The 21,794-nt window shown below is 40.3% G+C and overlaps 1 protein-coding gene and 1 pseudogene across 4 annotated transcripts in view; one reads left to right on the plus strand and one right to left on the minus strand.

Annotated features, from left to right (window-relative positions):
• Positions 1-7,720: 7,720 nt before the first annotated feature.
• The window catches only part of PTPN2 (protein tyrosine phosphatase non-receptor type 2), a 78,478-nt gene continuing 64,404 nt past the window's right edge, over positions 7,721-21,794 (minus strand). The window contains exons 8-11 of one of the 4 annotated variants that reach the window (XM_057526531.1): positions 18,019-18,200; positions 14,498-14,599; positions 13,616-13,704; positions 7,721-8,088 (exon numbers count right to left, since the gene is read on the minus strand). In XM_057526531.1, coding sequence (XP_057382514.1) covers positions 13,620-13,704; positions 14,498-14,599; positions 18,019-18,200 — 369 coding nt within the window. In that variant the 3' untranslated portion in view covers positions 7,721-8,088; positions 13,616-13,619. Of the gene's footprint in view, positions 10,522-13,615; positions 13,705-13,738; positions 14,600-18,018; positions 18,201-21,794 lie in introns of those variants that run through there. The other 3 variants (XM_057526532.1, XM_057526533.1, XM_057526530.1) reach the window with 3 other exon arrangements.
• Positions 15,158-15,640, plus strand: LOC130704612 (prefoldin subunit 4-like; annotated as a pseudogene).

Raw genomic sequence — 21,794 nt, forward strand, 5'->3', positions numbered from 1 at the left:
GACGACAAATACACAGAAGGCCACCATACCATCCTCTTTACTTCTGTGTATATTTAACGGCCCTTTCATCTACTGCTGTGTTTAAGCAAACTCTTCCTGTAAAGGGCCAGACAGTAAATATTTTTGGCTTTGCAGGCCATATGGTCTCTGTCACAAGTCCTCAACTCCACCACCATGGCAAAAAAGTAAACAAATGTAACACATAAACATATGGCATGGCTGTGCTTCAAGGAAACTTGATAAAACAGGCAGTGGGCGGAACTTGGCAAATCCTGAACAAGGGAAACCAAGTCACCAATGGGAAGAGAACTCGACGCTTCAATAGAAAATAGAATAAAATCCAGCTACTGAATACTGTGCGAGAAACACACGGGGACTGTGCACAGGTACACAGGGAGGAGGGCGTTTCCAAATACGGGCGATACGCTGGGGGCTGGGGTTCAGAGGTCAAATGCAGACACTTGTGCTCTGGGGGCTCCTCTTTCCTCCCCAGCTTTAATATTTGTTCTGCATGTACAGCGTCGGACTACATAGCACTACACGCTAAAGTCTCCCCACTTCAGCCTGCCCTTAGCTTTAGCTCACTAAGTGACTATCTGTTCCTCACCACCAGACCTTGTGTCAGCATCTTTCTAGCCATTTTGTTGTCTGAAGCTTGTTCTCCAGAAGGTTCCTAAGGAGGAACTCATGAGAATAGTACCCTGAAATCTTCTATGTCGATAATTTTTTTTTTTGGCTGCGTCGGGTCTTAGTTGTGGCACTTGGGGTCTTTGTTGAGGCATGTGGGCTCTTCATTGTGGCGCACGAGCTTCTCTCTAGTTGTGGCGTGCAGGTTTCTTTTTTCTCTCTCTAGTTGTGGCGTGCAGGTTTCTTTTTTCTCTCTCTAGTTGTGGTGTGCGGGCTCCAGGGCTCGTGGGCTCAGTAGCTGTGGTGCACAGGCTTAGTTGCTCCACGGCATGTGGGATCTTAGTTCCCCAACCAGGGACAGAAACTGCGTCCCCTGCATTGGAAGGTGGATTCTCAACCACTGGACCACCAGGGAAGTCCTTATGTTGATAACTTTCAATGTCACTTTTACTGGATTTTATATCCTTGACTCACATTTTCGTGACATGAGGATCTAAACATGTCTTCTGGCATGGAGTGCTGCTGGACTGCAAATAAAAAGAAAACATGTCCCTTGGGCAAGAAGAGCACATGACTTACAAAGCAAAGAAAGTTAGGTTACCATCAAAGTTAGGCATTTCACTAGAATATGACAATTGTGGCAGCTTTGGGTTGATATTCTCAGGAGTACTCTCTCAATATGAAGTTTCAAGTATTTTTATTTCTGGAAATTTTTCTTGGTTACATGTTAGTGTTCTGTTCACTCTGCATTTCTCAGGGACCTTCTTTGGCATCTTTAATATCGTCACTTTCTCTTGAATCATTTTTAAGTCTTCCTTTATTTCTTAATAATCTTTTCAGAATAGTTTTAGATTTACAAAAAAATTACAAAGAGTACAGAGAGTTCCCATATACCCCACAGTTTCTCTTCCTAACAACATCTTACATTAGAATGGTAGATATATTTGTCACAATTAATGAACCAATATTAATACATTATTATTAGCTAAAGTTCATACTTTATTCATATTTCCTTAGTTTTCACCTAATGTCCTTTTTCTGCTCCAGGATCCTGTCCAGGACATATTACATTTAGTCGCCCTCTCTCCTTGGGCTCCTCAGGGCTGTGACAGTTTCTCAGACTTTCCTTGTTTTTGATGACCTTGACAGTTTTTAGGAGGACTGGTTTGGTATCCCCTCAACTGGGATTTGTCTGATGTTTTTCTCTTGATTAGACTGGGGTTATGTGTTTTGGGGAGGAAGACCACAGAGGAAAAGTGCCCATCTCATCATATGGTGCTAAGAGTATATACTATCAACACGACTTATCTCTGCTGACGTTGACCTTGATCATCTGGCTGAAGGCCTAATGCATTTTTTATCGCAATATAAGTAACACATCCTTTAGGTAACAATAACATTGATATTAGTGAATATTTAAGAGCTGGCAACTGCGCTAAGCATTTTAGATGCCTTTATGTCTCTCAACAACCCTGAAGTACAGATACTATTATTCCCACTTCACAGATGAATAATTAGGGAGAACATTCCCACAACACACACACATATAATTGTGCTAAAAATACATAAAATTTACCACTTTCATCTGCACAATTGTGACACTAAGCGTATTCACATTGTTATGCAGCCACTACTACTACCATCTCCAGAACTTTCCATCTTATCAATATTATACATTTCTTACCCTTGTTGAGCATCACCAGTCTTTTGGTCTTTCAAAGGTTCAAATGGCTCCAGTTCATCAGGCCCACCTTGAACATTCCTGTGGGTGGAGAGTAGCTCATGTTGGTGCTTCCAACTTGACTTCATCTTTACTTTTTTTTGTAGCTTTACTGAGCTATAACTGACAAATAAAATTGTAATATATTTAAAGTGTATGCCGTGATTATCTGATATGTGTATATGTTGAGATCTTTACTTCTTTTGCTCTGAAACGCAAGCATGCTGGACTTGGTGGCACCCTGGACGTCAGCCACGCGTGCTGTGCTCGGCTGCCTGCTGTGATGTGGCACCACCACCGCTCCCTCTGAAGCCGAGAACACATTTCCCAGGACCTTCTTCCCTGGGTAGTTCCGGTTTAGAGGCTGCAAAGGAGAGAAAACACGCACCAAACTTTGTTGTCTCGGCTTCCTTCCTGTGCACCAGACACTCAGAAGTACTGGGACGGGGGAGTGAGGGGCCCCTCAAGCACCCCGTGTCTCAGGCCACACACTGTCCTGGCTCCGTCCAGGAGGAGTCAGCTCACTCCTTCGTTTCCCAATTCTCTGTCCCAAGTCTGATCCCAGTGGAGGGGTTTTCACATCCATCCCATCTGCGAGTAGCTGCGGCATTTCAGGTGGGCTAAGAATTGTCAGGAAGAGACCCATCCAAAGACTCACAGGTTACATTAAATTCCTGATTCAAATAAGATAAACTTTTATCAAAAGTAGGCGATCACACAGGACAGTGGCAGATACAGCTTATTTCAGAGGAGCTTCCCTTGGCCTCCAGAAACCTCGGAGTGACATGCCCCTGACTGCCAGAGACCACCGGGTGGGGTCTCACCAGATCTGGAAACTTTGATCCTTGCTTTGATGCTGCCCTTTCCAAACTGGGGCTCACATCGGCATTCGGAAAGAACACAGGCTAGCAATCTACGCACTGCGCTTTAACCCAACACCTTCAAACGTTGGACTCTTCGTATCTTGAGCCAAACTTCTTGTAAGGCCACATCCTTATCCAAGGAGAGCAGCAGAGTGAGGCCCCAGAGTTCCTGAACGATGTCTCTGCTTCTGCTTTCCCAAAGCCCGTTTCTTCACATCTAAGTAGGTACCTTTTCACCTCCACCATAGTGCTTACCACTAGTTTTAACTGCATGTGTATTTGCTTATTTACACGTGTGCTGTTTGACTTTCCCACAAGACTGCAGCAGACCACAACCACGTTCCCCTCGTCACTGAATATGCAATGCCTAGTACAGCGCCTAGCACGTAAGTGTTCAATAAACATTCATCCAACGAATGAACAAGGAATATTCCACTAATTCCAAATGTTTTGGCACAGTTGCAATTTGGGTGCCCATTAAGGAAGACAGGGCGTCACACCTAAAGCACAAGCAACAAAATAAAAAATAAACAAGTGGGACATCAAACTAAAAAACTTCTGCACAGCAAAAAAAGCCATCAACAAAGTAAAAAGACAACCTACTGAATGGGAGGAAATATTTGCAAACCATATGTCTGGTAAGGGGTTAATATCCAAAATATATAGAGAACTCATACAACAGCAAAAAACCAAATAACCCAGTTAAAAAGATGGGCAAAGAACCTGTACAGACATTTTTCCAAAGAAGACATACAGATGGCCAAGAGGTACATGAAAAGATGCTCAATATTGCTAATCACTAGGGAAATGCAAATCAAAACCACGAGATATCACCTCACACCTGTCAGAATGGCTATTATCCAAAGGACAAGAAATAACATGTTGGCAAGGAGGTGGAGAAAAGGGGACCCTTGTGCACTGTTGGTGGGAATGTAAGTTGGTGTAGCTACTATGGAAAACAGCACAGAGGTTCCTCAAAAAATTAAAAGTAGAACTACCGTATGACCCAGCAATTCCACTTTTGGGTATTTATTTGAAGAAAACGAAAACTCTTAATTCAAAAAGATATCTGCATCCCCATGTTTACAATAGCCAAGATTCAGAAATAACCTAAGTGTTATCAATTGATAAATGGATAACGAAAATGTGGTATGCATACAACGGAATACTATTCACCCAAAAAAATGAACAAAATCTTGCCATTTGCAACATGGATGGATAGTGAGAGCATGATGCTGAGTGAAATAAAAGAAAAAGAACAAATACTGTGTGATTTCACAAATATGTGGAATCTAAAATAACAAAACTCCAAACTCAGAGAAAAAGAGATTAGATTTGTAGATACTGGGTGGGTGGGTGGGTGCAGTGGGGCGGGGGAGGGACTGGAGGAAGGTTGTCAAAAGGTGCAGATATTCAGTTTCTGTAAGTCCTAGGGATGTGATGTGATGTACAGCACGGTGACTGCAGCAAACACTGTCGTATGATACGCAGGAAAGTTAAGACAGCAGATCCCAAGAGTTCTCATCACAAGGACAAACTTCCTTTTTTAATTGTATCTGTGTAAGATGATGGATGTTAACCATACTTACTGTGCTAATCATTTCACAATATGGTTGACCCTTGAACAACACAGGCCTTGTTGGTGCCCAACCTCCAAGCAGCAGAAAACCTTTGTATAACTTAGTTGGCCCTCTGTATCCACGGTTCCACATCCATGGATTCAACCAACCGCGAGTCATGTAGGACTGTAGTATTTACTACTGAAAAAAATTCTGTGCTTAAGTGCACCTGCACAGTTGTTCAAGGGTCAACCGTATAAGCAAATCAAACCATCGTGTTGTACAACTTAAACTTATACAGTGATGTATGTCAATTATTTCTCAATAAAACTGGAAAAAAAAATATGTATATAAATGGACAGACACACAGCAGCCAAAAAGATGAAATGGTGCAAACAGCATGCTGGGGGCTTTGGGGTTTAAAATGGAGGCAAATTTTTCCAAGGTGGCATCAGAGAATTTTAAGGAGGGTAAAACCAGATCTTTACTTTAAATCACTTGTGAGGCAGAGTGGAATGGCAGGAAAGCCTGCTGCCGTCACCCCCACATGCAACGAAGGTGTAAGCTAAAGCTAGGCAGTGGGAGAGATTTGGTGAGCTGACTGGATGTGGAGCCTAAGTGGAGGAACTGAGAATGAACTTCAGGTTTCTAGCACATGCTACCGAATAACCAGGTAAACACGGGAGGAACATGAGATGGGGATGAGACCACACTCAGGTTTGGAGCTTAAGAAATTAATGCAATGACCATTCGTGGATCTGGATGTATGGGTACAACTCAGTGGTGATGTCTGGCCAGGAGTCGAAGAAGTTGCATGTAATCAGCACAGAGGTATTAGATAAACACTTCGGCAAAGATGAGATCCTCCAACGCTGAAATCAAAGGCCCAAAGATGAGACCTTGGGAATTCCAATATACGAGTCAGGCAGGAGAGAAACAGAGTGAAAAGGCAACCTACTGAATGGGAGAAAGTATTTGTAAGCCATGTATCTGATAAAGGGTTAGTCTCCAAAATATATAAGGAACTCCTACAACTCAACAGCAAAAAAACTAAACCAGTTAAAGAGTAAAGGACTATACTTAAATAGACATTTCTCCAAAGAGGACATACAGATGGCCAACAGGTATATGAAAAAAATGTTCAACATCACTAATCATCAGGGAAATGCAAATGAAAACCACAATGAGATATCACCTTATAACTGTAAGGATGCTATTATCAAATAAAAACCAAAAGACAACAAGTGATGGGGAGGATAAGGTCAAATTGGAGCCCTCATGTACTGTTGGTGGCAATGCAAAATGGTACAGCTGCTGTGGAAAACAGTATGGAGGTTCCTCAAGAAATTAAAAATACAACCACCACATGATCCAGCGATCCAACTTCTGGGTATCTATCCAAAAGAACTGAAGTCAGGATCTTAAAGACATATTAGCACTCCCAAGTTCACTACAGCACTATTCACAATAGTCAACATGTGGAAACAACCTAAAGGTCCATTGACAGAGGAATGGATTAAAAAGTGTAGTATATACAGACAATGGAATACTGCTAAGCCTTAAAAAACACACATGAGCCTTGAGAACATTATGCTAAGTGAAACAAGCTAGTCAGTCACAGAAAGCCAAATACTGGATATTCTTCTTACATAAAAGTATCTAAAAGAGTATAATTCGTAGAGTCAAAGAGTGGAATGGTGGTTGCCAGGGGCTTGTGGGAGGGGGAGTGGGTAGATACTAATCAACAGGCATAAAGTTTCGGTTAAGCAAGATGAGAACAGTCTAATGTCTGCTGGATAGCACTGTAGCTACGGTCAACAATACCATAAATGTGTCGTATACTTAAAAAGTTAAGAGGGTAGGTCTCGTGTGGTATTCTTACCACAATAAAAAATAAAATTAAAATAAAAAAAAAAGAGGAAGAGGAGGAGTCAGGCAGAAGGACTGAGAAAACCCAGAGAGAAGTCTTACTTGAGTCTATGGAGAAGCTTCAAAGGAGTTCATTCTGCTGTCAAGAAGTCATTTGAAGGAAAAATTGAAGAGTGTCAACTGCATTTGGTACAGCATGAGCTAAGACGACCTTTACGGGCCATTTTTGGAGTGACGCAAGAGAAAGTCACAATCTTCGGGGAGAGTATCGGCAAGTCAGGAAATAGAGGTAGCTGAGTGCAGACAACGCTTTCAAGAAGCTTTGTCGACACACTGGAGGATTATCTTGCTGTACTTTGTGGTATAACAAACTTTCCACGCATTCTTTAGGAAAGATTTAAGAGGCATTAGTAACGTTTGCTTACTACTAAAATAGACTAAAACCCCATGGACAACAAGGCAAAAAAGAAAAGGGGAGTCATTAAATTTGTGAAAAGTGATATAGATTATTCAATGAACGGTGTTACAGAACTTTCACAGTTGTCAAAACAAAAACAACAGTGAGCTGTCACACGTTACGGTGATGCTCACGTGACGCAGACGTGTCTCTGGATGAGTATCACCAGGACTGAGGACTGAGTGAATTCAGAGCCCAAACCCAGCACGTGGTCGGGAAATTAGACGGTCAAGAGGCCAAATGCCCCCTCAGGAAGGAACCTTTGGTCTCTTTACAACAGGAGCTGTTTGGGGAAAGCACAACCTCCAAGGAGAGAGTAACACTTTGATTTAAAAACTGCACTGAATTTCTGTACTTATTTAAAATTGATTTAATACCATTATCCATATTAATATTTTTCCAGGTAACAAAAGGGATATTATAACTTTTCTTTTGTTGCATTCACCTAACCTATATTGATAGGGTAACTAAATAAACATCTTAAAAAACCAAGGGGCCAACGTTTTGAACCAATTTCAATTTAAGTGTCAGTTGCTAGTTATAAAAACTTGAGAGCAAACCCTTAGGAAAACATTCATTATTTGAAGCAGAGCTGTCCTAAGATAATGCACACAAACCAACACAGTCTATTTAATAAAAATATTTAATGCTGCCAAAAAGTATAAAAATACAGTAGGAATGGCAGTACAATACAAAGTAGTCTTTCCTAATTTATTTCTTTTACATCTCTCTACATTTCACACACGCATTAAAAAACTTAACAATGCATCAAATGAAAGGGTTCTGCAAAGTCTTCTGCTGGTGGTGCTCTTCGTTCCCTGGATGTAAGGTTTACTTTGTAAACAGACAAATGTGAGGCAATCTACAGGCTTATCAAGCCTCACTTAGTTTCCGGAGTGGGCTTCAGGTCTTGCTTTGCACATCAATGGTTCAAAATTTATAGCTGCAGAATATTCTCAAGTCATGAATATTTAGGTGTCTGTCAATCTTGGCCTAAAACATAAAATAAGAAGTCATCTATTCAATTCATATTTACCAAACACACAGACGTACACAGATACACACAAACATAAAAGGACTAACAATGAACTAAAAAGGCAACCAAAAAAACATTCCAACACATCACACTCAATCACACTGAGTGCTTCACTGTTACCTTGGTAAAACTGCTTATGTGCTTGATTTTCAAACAGAATTGGTGGTGTGAGGTAGACTCATGTTAAAGCACCATAACTCTCACTCTTTTACGAGAATAACTATGAATTTTTTTAGGTCATCCTGTATTACTCAAGAAATGACCTCCATGTGAGCTATACTGACAGTTTAAAAAAAAAATGTACCCACAACAGTTTAGTAAGATTATATGGTATGTGCTAGACTTACCAATACTTTAGAATTCAATGCAAAAGTCTAATCCAATTTGGACCTTCACTGTATCATACTGCTAAAAATATTATGAATGTAATGTATGAACATAAAGTTGGCTTATATCTTTAACTCACGGACTGTTAGCAGCATGCTTTTTGTCCTGAAGGGTAATACTAATGATCACAGAAATACAGAACTGAAGTGACATGATTTAAGTATTAAAAGAAAACACAGACATAAAATAACTGATAGATTTATTGTACTTTAATGCCAAAAAGTAAAGATAAATGAGAGTTTAAACAAGTGATAGAGAGATGAAATAACAACTAATTTAAGGGCAGGTGAGTTTTTAATGTTATTTCACAATATTTGCAAATAGCTGAACTTCTGAGGTGGTAACATATTTCCCCTCAACTTCCCTTGCTCTGACAAAAAAAACCCCAGATCTAAATACTTGTCATTATTGTGCCTCCACGCGAATAAATAGGAGATATAAACCACACCCACACATTTATCCAAAACATTTAGTCAAAACCCCCAATACTACGAGTTGGCTTCTTCCTGACTGCTGGCTCCTTGGTGTCTCATTTCCAGCACTGACAGAGAAATGTCCAGACACCAAGGAAGCATTCTTGTTAGGTGCCTGTGGTCACAGAAACTACCACAGGTGCTTCTTGCAGGGACCTGAGAACCCTGAACCAAAGTGGCTGATGTGAGGAAAGGAGCTTCTGACTGACCCTGAGTGCTGCAAAATATGCATGTGTTTCCCACACCTTCAGAAGTCCCCTTGTTAAAACCAAGGAACTGATCCAGTCAGAGTAAATGAAATAATGGTTTGGTTTAGAGAGTGCTCTGATGTTCCAGTATTACTCTGGCTCAGTGGTAGTTCAAACTGTTCCACAAAATTTTTTGGAGGGGAAAACTTTGATTTGTTTCACTTAAAAAATAAAAAGAGGGTTATTTTGGATTTTAATGGATAACAGTAGCTGTCTAATGCTTTTCCACTTAAATATTCCATAAAAACAGGTTGCGTGTGACATAATGGGAAAGCGTGAGGCCTGGGGTTACTGGGATTCTACAGACTGGAGTTCAAATCTCAGCTCTGTCATGATCTAGATGTACAACCTTGCAAGTTACTTATTCTTTGACTCAGTTTTCTCGTCTGAAAATCGGGTAATGGGATGCACCTCGGAGAGGTGTATCTACTGACTCGCAGAACCGGCAGGTGTTGCCTCCCCAGCAGTGTGTTAAAGACACACTCAGCAAGGATGAACTACCCCTTAGAACAACTAAAAGGTCTTGACAGGGGCTGGCTCCACACTGAAGTAGTTCCTGCCACCAGATACTCATCCTTGCTTTACTGAAAAGAGTCCCACACACTTCTCTGCGGTGAGCAAGGCACTCACTGCCTTACAGACAACATCAACTTACCCAGTGGGAAACTCCCGAATTCACCAAACTCAGAATAACTTCAGGTTTTTTATAGTAGTAATTTGAAGTATCAACATCATCATATGTCTAAAAAATCTATGCCAAATTAGAGCAACAATAAAGAATTGATGCTTTTCTTTAAAAAATGGTCTCCATAAAGAAAAAAATTCCCATTCCATTCTCCTTATAGCTCCCCCATACCATGTGATGGAAAACCAGACAGTAGTATTAAAGTAGACTCTTCAAGTAATATCCTCCCTAAATCCTAAAATTCCCATATTCCACTCTAAATTATAAAACCCAAACAGAAAGAGTACCAATGATTGGATTTTTCATTCTCCCACTGGACTGCACAGAGACGGTCATAGCGTTTGAGAATTCTCATTGTCAGGTTGTTACTGATAAAGACAATCCCTCGACCCAACTAAAAGCCCCTCGGGCTGAGTCACTGCTTAGCCGAGGCAGTACTCTGCAACATGACATCACTCATACACATTCAGCAGAACAAGAGGACACCTGGCATTTCTAACTTATCTGCTGTTGTAGGGGCTGTGGGTGCTGCTGTCCCAGAAACAGTGCTTTGAAGACAGATACAAGGAAAGATGGAATCAAATCCAAACCAATGAACTAGGGAAAAGATGAAAGACACAGGTCAACTCCAGAATAAATCATCCAGGGGACGACCAAGACCTGTATTTTAAGTCAAAAGAACTTAATTTTATTATGTGAAAAAATACTGAATTTCTGTTTTTCAAAGTTTTATTTACAAGATGACTATCATCTAGATAAGTCAACGCCAAATAAGGGTTTCCTGAAGTTAAGAGAGACTTGAATAGCTGTGATGTAGAAATGGGAGCCCAGAACACGCCATCCCTGCCAGGCACTCAGCTCCAGCAGGGGATAGACACGGGAGTCCTAACCTCAGCCACCCCGCCCTTGTCCACGCTTTCTACCCCACTAACAAACCCACAGGGACCTGCTGGAACCAGAAATAAGTCAGTGCTGACGGAAGGTGTGACTCTTAGACGCTTGCCTGGACATAGGGAGAAATGGATGATAGACATAATAGCATTAGACTTACAATATACTGTATTGTAAAAGTCTCTGTAAGACTCGTGTCTGAAAGTAAAAATCAAGGCAGACTAGATTTTAAGATCTGTACAATAACCAGGCAGTCACTCTGGAAATGTACTCACTAAAAGAGAGTATACAACGGTCAATAAATATTTCTAACATAATCAGGTTCTAGCCTGTGTCTGTTCACACAGAATCTAATCAGAGATATTTTTCTAAGAGGGAAACGACTTGCAGAAGTTAAGCCTTTCTTTGAGAATTTAATTCTAAAATACTCTCTACATGAGAGTCTTCAATGATGACAACAGGAGAGAAGGTAGAAATGTCAAGTCTCAGGCTGATTCTGGCTCAGTAACACCACCACCTGCTGCACGGGCTTGTTGTGAGGTTACCAGGAGAACACGTGGGAAGCCCCAGCACCATGCCCAGCACCACGGAAATGACCTCTAAGTGGGAACAACCATCACTGTCAAGGACGCTGAAAGCAAAGACGGAACTGATACAGAAGCTGGAGGACTGCTCCATGCCAGAAACTATTTTTTAAACCAATATGTATTTTTTTATTCAAACCATCAATTCTAGTTTATTTGAAACAAAGGGGACATGCACAAGTGTACATAAAATTAACTTAAGGTCACAATTCCTTCCTCTGATGCACCTGCTATTTAAAAAAAAAATCAACTTTTTAACTTCCTTTCTCTTTTTTTGTTCATTCCTTGGTAGAAATACTAATACATAATGAAGTGGACCAAAAATATAGAAGAGGATAAGGACAGAGCAAATATATAAAACATCTAAACATGAGAAGTGGTCTGTACATTACCGAAGTTCTCTATGCACTTTTACATCACTTTTATGCTATATATGGATAAACTAAATATGGAGAACTGTATTTGTAGATATTCTACACATACAAGCATAGACAAAACTCAGTGGTAGGATGGCATAAAATGCTTGGCTGCACGTGGAAATGAGTATGGAGCCCGTTGGTACAGCCAGAAAAGACGGTGCTGAATCCGGGGTGCTGTCAGTTTATCGGCAGGAGCAGATACAAACACAAATGAACTAGGTATTAATGCAGATAGTCTTTCTTAAAAATAATAAAGCTTCTGGCTTTTTTATTAAGAAAATACCAGCACCTCATCGAAGTCAAACCGTACAACTGATTTTCAGCATCTGTTCTAATTAGAAAACACCAGGAAGACCTACAGACACAAGTTCTGGGAAGATGCACACCCACCATGGTTGCCGACTCCTCTGCTGTTCCCCGAGGGCAGGACCCAGCCTGGCCCGTCCCTCTGACTAGACGCCTTCTTTAATAAAGGTCAGGCACGTGGCCACGCATTTTCAGTAATTAGTATAGGGCACCCACCAAAAACACAACCCTTGGTAAAAATTAACATGCTCTCCTCAGGGATATGCTTGGAGGAGGAAAGATGACTAACGTTTGCAGCAGCAGAAGTTTATCAACAAGTGTCCACTACACCGGATGTGATTTTAAAAATACATTATGGCAAACATCTCCAGAAGGACGGGAAGTAAAGAGCAAAGCTGAAGCACTGAGCCCCACGAAGCACGTCCACCCTGCCCAGGGATAAGCGTATCATTATCAGCTTGTGTTTCCCATAAAGTCTTTGCCTTTTATTGAAAGCAAGGCGACCCCCAGTTGGAATTGAATAGGTCTACCTGTATTTGACTTGCAGAGTAATATACTGCATTTTAGCAAAGATAAACCACAGCAAATTGGAAAGAAAGATTTTAAACCAATAACGACCTAAAATGTAAGGGTCATGGTGCCTGAACACAGGGGTGATGCAGGCAGACACAGCAACATCCCTCTTACCTCCTTCCATGTAAAGGTTACAGGACACAGTGGTGCTGAGCAGGGCGTGGGCACATGTGACACAAACTGTCCTCCACACACAGCACCACCTGCATCCTGCTCTCATACTCTCAGCATAACTCAACCCACTAGAGAAGGCTATTCGAATCAACTCAAAAGTCTATCTATACCAATGGTTTTCAAACTGTTGTTTAAATGATCACTGCCCGCTGAAAATAATTAAACCTCGCGCAGCAATCGTACCTAGTATGTAAAGTGGATAAAGCAGAGACAGCCTACTTTATCTGCTGGAAGTAAAGGTTGGCAGCTTGGGTTCCTTCCTACCACCTCCTGGTGACCCCTTAGAAATCCAACAAGCATAGTTTGAAAACCACTGAAATAATGTGATTTCATTATTTCAGCAGATAAATTTATAACAACTATTTAAAGTTTAAGTAAAACAAGTTAAACACTGAAAGGAATGTTACGATCTGAAGAAAGCTAGCACTCAAATGAGCAGTTAGATTCATTAAACAATATGCTCTAAAAATACCCATTAAGAAGTTAAAGGGACAGTGTAGGTTTCAACATCATTATACTATTTATTGAAGTAGAAAGATCTTAAAGTTTTTACTGCAAAACTTCAGTCCAATAAACTGAAATCATGGATAATAAAATGCTGCTCGTTATTTTTATTTCCTAAATTATGGTTTACCCCAATTATAAATTAGGGTAATTACACTGAAATTTTCCTGAAAAATAAACAGTATTAATAATGGGCTTTACAGAAACCAGTTTCTTTACAAAGTCTTGACCAACTGTTACCTGACTACGCCAGTAAGGAGAATTTTCCTTCAAAGATATTTTTAGAGAAAATTTTTGTTTCTTTGTTTTTCTTTTTAAAATTGGGAAAACTGTAAAACATAAAAGAAATGCAAATATATAGTAAAAATTGCTTATTCAGAGTTCTACCTGCTCATATCAAACTTTTCTTTAGGAAATGTATCCAGTACAATTGAATCAACATACACTTTATTATTTTTTTTTGTGGTAACAGATTTTTTTTCAAATTGAGCTTTTAAAAAGTACATTTAACTACAAAAGTAAGATTAAATAGGTACTTATAAAATATATTTACCCTGCAATGGTTAAGAATATAAAATGTTCATGCCCATGTGAACAGTACATTATACATTACACGCATTACTTAAAGGTCATTTTCTTTCCAGTAATAATGTCCATAAAACCACAATGTTTATTGCTTATATCAAGTGCAGGTTAAAATCCAGACAGCCTCCAAAAACGAATCCTCGTGATAAAGGACTTCTCAGTCTGGTCAGGTGAAATATTACACTTAACATGTATGAATACAGTTGAAAATGTACCAGTTCTTAAGAAGCATTCAAGTCTTTATTTTAGGGAGCGGGTACAGTGTGGGCAGCGCCTTGGGGTGCTGAGGGGACTGCACACCCCAGTTCTCTGTGGGTGTCTAGTCAACTGCACCGTCTGGTGTCTGAGGAGTTTGCTAACAGATGAACCCCTGTGATTCACGCAACACTGTCAGCTACCAGTGCCGAAGCTTGCGGGGCAAAATTAATAATTTATAGGGCATTTTGCTGAAAAAACAGTGTCCAGCCAACAAAAGCGCCAACCAAAATGACGGACACAAACCCCATCTTAGTGAGAATAGGTTGCCAATATAACCACCTTTTCCTTTTTCGTTCGGTCTCGTTCAGCCTCTTCTTCATCTGCTGCACCTTCTGAGCTGTGCTGGCTTTCCTGTCCTCCCGAAGGCGCTTGCGCAGAGCACTGTGAACAAACAAGAGCACATCAGCAGGGCTGGGCTCAACCATGCAGGGAGAGCACACACCCCCCGCCCACCCCACCCCACTTCTCAACTCATTCAGATGCTGGAACAAAAAGGGGAAAAGCTTCAGTACTCTAAATGGTCCAGAGATGCACTCAGGTAATTCAATCACAATCGCTGGTACAGTTTTATGTAAATAAATATTTTTAGTAGGACCTGAAAAGAAGCATGGTGTCAGTATTTTTTCTTTCTTTGCTAGACACCCAGCAGGAGTGGGAAGACAGAGGGTCCCCAGGCATCTGATCCCCTTTGGAGTTCGTATTTGATTTTTCACAAAGGCCCCTATACTTAACATTTCCTTGAATATTCTACTGTGCGAGTGCCTACTGCTGTCTGCCCATCCCTTTTCCAGCTCCCATTTTCCTATTCAATACAGAATTTTTGTTCCAAAGGAAGCTCTTTGACTCTGGGATCATGGTCCCGGAACAACACAAAGAATGGCCAAAGGCAACATGAAAACTACTATTTTTTTCCATTGAAAAATATCTCATAAGCCTAAGATGGCAGCCACCATGAAGAAGACAGCAGCAGAAGATGTCAATGCTTACTTTTGAAAATCAACAAAAGACATACAGATTTGCATGGAATACAAGCAGAATCACAGAGCTGAAGGAAGAAACAGAAGTAAAAAAGAAACAACTCCCAAACTTAGAAGATGCTTGTTAGGACATCATGCTTGCAAACGAGGACTGCTTAATGACACCTCATCAGACTGGTGATGTTTTCATTAGCCATTCTCAAGAAGAAACATGAGAAATGCTAGAAGAAGCAAAGAAAAACTTGCAAGAAGAAACTGATGCCTTACCATCCAGAGTGGAATCAATTCAGTGGGTGTTAGCAGATTTGAGAGTTCAGTTACATGAAAAATTTGGGAGCAACACAAACCCTGAAGCTGATGAAAGCTAAACATTTTATAACACCAAATGATATGGAAAGCAAAACTTTAAAAATTTTTTTCACTTATTTAACGGAAACTTGCCTATTTTCACGTCTTGCTTATTTATGTTTTTAAAAGAAGACAGTATTCATCTATGTATTTTGCATAACAACTATATCAAGTGTAGGGGTTTTATGTCATGTTATTAAAATCAGTTAATAAAAAAAAAACTCACAAAATTCATCTCCTCTTTTCACTTACTGCTTATATTACAGCAAAAGCCTAACCAGTTTCCACGCCTTCAGAGTAAATACTACGCCCCAGTAATTATTCTGAAGCACATCTCTGATGGTATGGCTTGATTAAGAATCTTGAATGCCTTTTCAGCATCTACTACATTAAGAGGCAGCTTTTTTCCTGGCCCAAATGTTTAACCTGAATCTAATAGTGAAAAACAATCAGAGGAATCCAGATTGTGAGGCATCCTAAAAGACAACTCATCTATAAGCTGCAATGTCCAGCAACGGGTGAAAACTAAAGGTGGTGGATAGTCCCAGGTTAAAGGAGACTAAAGAACCACATCAACCAAATACAATGCATGATCCTGGATCAGATCTTGAATTATTTTTTTAAATAGCTATAGAGACTGGGATCATAAAAATGTTCTAAAATTACATTATGGCGATGGCCACAAAACTCTGTACATATACTCAATCCAGTGAACTGTATGCTCTAAATTTTGTGAACTCTATGGTATGTAAATTATATCTCAGTACAGTTATTTTCTGTAGAGCTTTAAGGTGGATATTTTTTTATAATTAGAGAACTCTGAATATGGACTACATATTAGATTATTTTATCAACGTTAAATTACGTGGGAATACTGGCACCTTCAGACATTGCTGGTGGGAAGGTGAAGTGATGCAGCCGCTTGGAAAACTGGCCAAAAAATGCTCAACACGGAGTGGCCACGTGTGGCCCAGCAACCCCACTCCTAGTTACACACCCAAGAGACAAGAGCATGTGTTCTCCTGCCATGTACAACCTCATTCTTGCCCAAATGGTGTTTTTTTTGCTGTTCTCCAAGTTTGTTTCCTTCTAAACTAAGAAACCTCTTCTCTCTGGTTCTCTCACCCTCTAGAGCCCTTCTATTCTCATCCTATGGCATTTCATTTATAGTGAATAATTTATGTTGCTAGTCTGGGTCCTTGTTTTGTCCCCTAAGTGTATCAGCAATTTGGGGACTATATTTTGCTCATCTCCATATGCTTTGCAGTCTTCCTAATGTCTTTTTCACTTTAACTTATCACACACACAGGTATCTCTGGCTGTGTGAACTCTACCTGAATATTTCCTACAATGACTTGCAAAAATTATTAGTCAGAATTCACTCTCTGGACTGACAATTCACTATAACAAGTATGTGTGTACCTGCCAATAAAAAAAATTACACTGTAGTCAAGATCAGGCAAAACATATATAAAATATATAAAAGGATACAGAGCTCCCAGTATTATTTCCTGACTTAAAACTGGTAAATCTAAGGTAGAAGAAGAAACAACTTTATGCTTTAACTTGTAGTCTAAACCACTGAAGCCATACACAAGGAGTAACACAGCTAGGTCATAATAAACTCTTCAATATGATATACAGCAACTTACTACGTACTGTAATACGCTACCTTTTATAAAATTTCAGGCAATTTTTATATTGGGGAAATACAGAACTGAAGCTATAATGTATAGGAGACCTTAACGATTTTCACAGCACATCCCAAGATCCCACTGTAACAAATATGACTACAGCATAAAATTTTCCACAAGAAAAAGCATATTTGACAAAAAGAAAAGAAAAAAGTCTTTCAGAGATATTGAAGAGAGGGAGTAAAAGAGCTCATTCACTTTTCTGAGAGACTCACACCTCAGGACACCAGCTTCGTAATGTGTGAGATATTTGGAGCCCAAGAAACGTTAATTTTTCAAATTTAAAAACTTGAAGAGTTTACACATTCATATGGATTCAAAACTCAAAAAGTATAGGGCATTTTATGTGATTTTTTTTGAAAAATATTTTTTCTTCCAACAACAGAATTAAATTGAAATATTCATTTAATTATTTCATAATGGTATTAAAGGCATATTATCAATTACATTGTAACAGTAGCATGAACACTATATAACTGTACAAACGGCAGGTATTCATACTGTCTGTTTTCTGCACCATACTACACATTTTAGCATCTAATTATATTAACTCTTACACTCAATAAGTATTGTGTTAAACCATTTTCCAACAGGTTTCTGTCTTTAAGTATTAGCTTCTTTGAGATCAATGATGTCATTATATACTACTTAAATGCCCTTAAGTAATAAATAAATGGTTACATTAATTCAATACACTAAGGGTCTATATTAGTTCCCATCCACAGAACTTATTAAAATAAAAGTCTCATCTTTTCAAGCATTGTTATTGCAGTAACCTTACCTCTCGCTGTTTTCCTCCAGCATATCTTGCATTTTAGAGGACAGTCCTGTATACCTGTCACTTGTCAGTTTTTCTTCTTCTAGGCCTATCCTGTTCCCGTTGTATTTTTCAGTCATTATTTTGGTTGGTGAATGATCGAAAACAGGACATACATCTTCCTTAGAAAGTTCTTTCCACCGTTTCTAAGTAGGGAAGAGAAATGAGAAACAAATGCAAACACTAAAGTTTTGACTTTCCTTAAATAAAATTTATGAAACTGAAATTCTATATTTAACTTAAGAAAACCTGGTGATGCTAACATATGAATGAAAAAGAAAAATGTGTTTTGTCATACCACTTCTAGCTACGTCTATTTTAAGTTGAATACTTAATAATAATAAAGCATTTTTAATAAATCTATCTATCTATCTATCTATCTTAGTTGCGTTGGGTCTTCATTGCTGCTTGTGGGCTTTCTCTAGTTGCGGCGAGTGGGGGCTACTCTTTGTTGCGGTGCATGGGCTTCTCATCGCGGTGGTTTCTCTTGTTGCAGAGCACAGGCTCTAGGCACATGGGTTTCAGTAGTTGTGGCACGTGGGCTCAGTAGTTGTGACTCGTGGGCTCTAGAGCACAGGCTCAGTAGTTGTGGCACACGGGCTTAGTTGCTCTGCGGCATGTGGGATCCTCCCGGACCAGGGCTTGAACCCATGTCCCCTGCACTGGCAGGAGGATTCTGAACCACTGCGCCACCAGGGAAGTCCCAATAATAAAGCATTTAATATTGATGCACATCAGTATGTAGTTGAATACAATAATCTTAATAAAACGTAGTGACTTTAACCTCACCAAAATACTGGTCCTAGTAAGAAGATCTTCGCCAAAGTCAGATTGTGCCGTCTCCTAATCCAGAGGCATGTGCCTCTGGAAGAGTGACCAAGATGGCCCTTGAACGTGACCCAGTGTGCCCTGCTCATTGCCACTGTCCAGTTTAGCAGAGAACCAATGGTGAGACCTCCCAGCAGGTCCCTGCAGTGCCAGAGGCCTTCAAGTTGACTGTCCCCACCAGGTACCCCAGCAGCCCAGGCAGCTGGCTGGACACTGGGTTGGGAAGACTCCTCAGCACGCCTGGACTTCAGATCAGGCAGGATTTAGACCAAGATGAAGAGACATCCTATCTTCCTCCAATGAAACAGGACTGTCACCTGCCTTGGGACTTGTTGTGACTAATGAGATGACAGCTAATGAGTAGCAGAGTCGGGATTTGAACCCCTCACAAGGCTCTGCATCTCGGAAATAATCATCAGTGTCAGACACCAGATAGTTTAAGTATCCAACAAAAATGTTAACTGTCTCCAGAATGCATGCTGGTCAATTCTTCACTGAGATCTAGTTACAGCAACTTGGCCTTATACTTGGACAAAACTCAACAATGTCAATAAACAAGATGATGCCAAAAACCAAGTCTTACTGGACCACTTCCCAGAATATGCAACAAATCCAGAATCTGTCAACAAGAAGAGTCAGCAGGAGGGTGGGGGAGAAAGAGAGATTTAATGCTAGTGAATTTTAAAAAGAAAAAACAAAGGGCAATGTCATTTTGCCAGGTCTCTGGGCAGCAAACTCACTCAACTTTGCCTCCCCTGTGACACGCCTGGCAAGCAGGCTCCAGGCTCACCTGCCTCGGCTGTGCTGCCGGTGCTGCCGACTGTGAGGCCAGGGACCCGGCACTGCCCTCGGCTCCCATTTGGAGCAGACGGGGCTGCTCACCTCTCCCGACCGCACACTCAGATGAACCGCACTCGCGGAGCAATGCCCCCCACACCATCTGCAACCCCACCCCCATTTCTCACTGAAGAAAGCCCCTCGAAGGAGCTGTAAAGTGATGTATTTAAACTCGAAACCCACCGTAATTTGTTAAAAGTATATGTTTACTTATAACTTTATTAGTTGTGTATGCTATGTGATTATCATCACAAACACAGTTACTGGTTTCAGATACAGTCACTTTAGATGTGAATATTAACAGCTCTCCTTTGTCCTGGCAGGTTCTAAATCATTTTATATCCACATATGCCAGAAATCTTCACAGGAAAACTAACATGAAACTGTAGCCAATAATGAAAACACCACTCGTATCCCGTAAATCTAGATTAAGACTGAAGGTGAAGAGAGAGGCCCCCTTTAGGAAAAAGAACCAGAGACGAAGCTTACACAGCATGGGTGCTTCTGGACAGATGGCATCCCTCACCCCGCTGCCATCAACTCACACTCGAAAAGCTTCCTTCTTTCTTCTTACAAATATTAATTTTCCCCAAAAATAAGAGGCAAAGGGGAGGAGGCAGATGTATGGAGAGACAGACAAGTCCATAAACTGCCTATCACATCCTTGTATGTCCTAAGAGACACTTTTTGGGACATGGGACAGAGTCATGCAGTTCGGGGTATCCACATTAACAAAGTAACTCTAGATCTTTGTAACAATAAAGTTTTATGATTTAAGATTTCAGGGAAATTTACTTCTCTGAGATTTCTGGTCTAAGCTAAGGTTCTAGTATAGCACTGTCCAATGAAATGTAATGCGAGCCACATATATAACTTTAAAAATGTCTAATAGCCACGTTTTAAAAAAAGATGAATTTTGACAAGATGTTTTAATTCAACATTTAAAAATATTTTCATTTGAACATATAATCAATATTTTTTAAATTACTGAGATATTTTACACTTTTTCTCCCTATATGTGTACATCTTATACTTTAAGCAGAACTCGATTCAGACTGGCTGCATCTCAACACTCAACAGAACACGTGGCTCCAGCATTAGACAGCGGGGTTCCAGAAGGAGAAAATATCTACATAAAATAAACAAGTCCATAGGCATAAATACGCAGTCCTGGAAGAATACACACAGGCCTCAATGGTTACATATTTGGGGGGTGAGTTAGCGAAGACTTCTACTTTGTAAATGATATACTTTCACATTCTCTGAATTCTTTTATACTCAATATGTACTAATCGATTATCTAAAATTTTAAAAATTTCACAGCACCATATAAATTATTAGAGCCTTGCTAAGATCATTTCTGTGGAAACTGAGCCCTCCGGAAGGGTAACAGGCTTTCTGATCCTGAGCACTTGAAAAATAGAGACACTTCCAACATCCCATTTGGACGGAGGCAGAGGACGCCTGGGTCTTTCTGAATGAGGGATAAAGGTGCTGAGTCGGAGATCTGATGGCCACACTGCACCAGATAAACTGGGGTAGAAAAAGTTCTTCCAAGACACAAACTGCACTGTCACGACAATAGGGACCACACAAAAGCCCGTCCATAAAACTCATCTCTGTGGGGAAAACGATCTGCACAGGAAGCACATATATATTCTAAAACTAAAGGAATGAAACTTGAAAAAAAATTAAGGTGGAGCAAGGGATAGTATCCAAAGGACAGCACACGTTCCGTAGAGTTACTCAGTCTGTAAGAACAGCCAGGAAATTAGCAAGGAAGCAACAGAAGTGTGTGGGGAAAACCTCTGCATGTAAACTGGCAGACATAAGCCAAGATTAAAGAGAGACTTGTTCCTAATCCTGGACATCTGAGGTAACGTCGGAGGAGGGTCTTGTGCCTCATGGGCTTAATCTTCACATACCAAGCACTTTACAGACTGACGTTTCTCTTCATTAAAAATTATTCTTTAGGGGGCTTCCCTGGTGGCACAGTGGTTAAGAATCCACCTGCCAATGCAGGGGACACGGGTTCAAGCTCTGGTCCAGGAAGATCCCACAGGCCACGGAGCAAC

The sequence above is a fragment of the Balaenoptera acutorostrata genome, chromosome 13 (genome assembly GCF_949987535.1).
Source record: "Balaenoptera acutorostrata chromosome 13, mBalAcu1.1, whole genome shotgun sequence".
NCBI lineage: Eukaryota > Metazoa > Chordata > Mammalia > Artiodactyla > Balaenopteridae > Balaenoptera > Balaenoptera acutorostrata.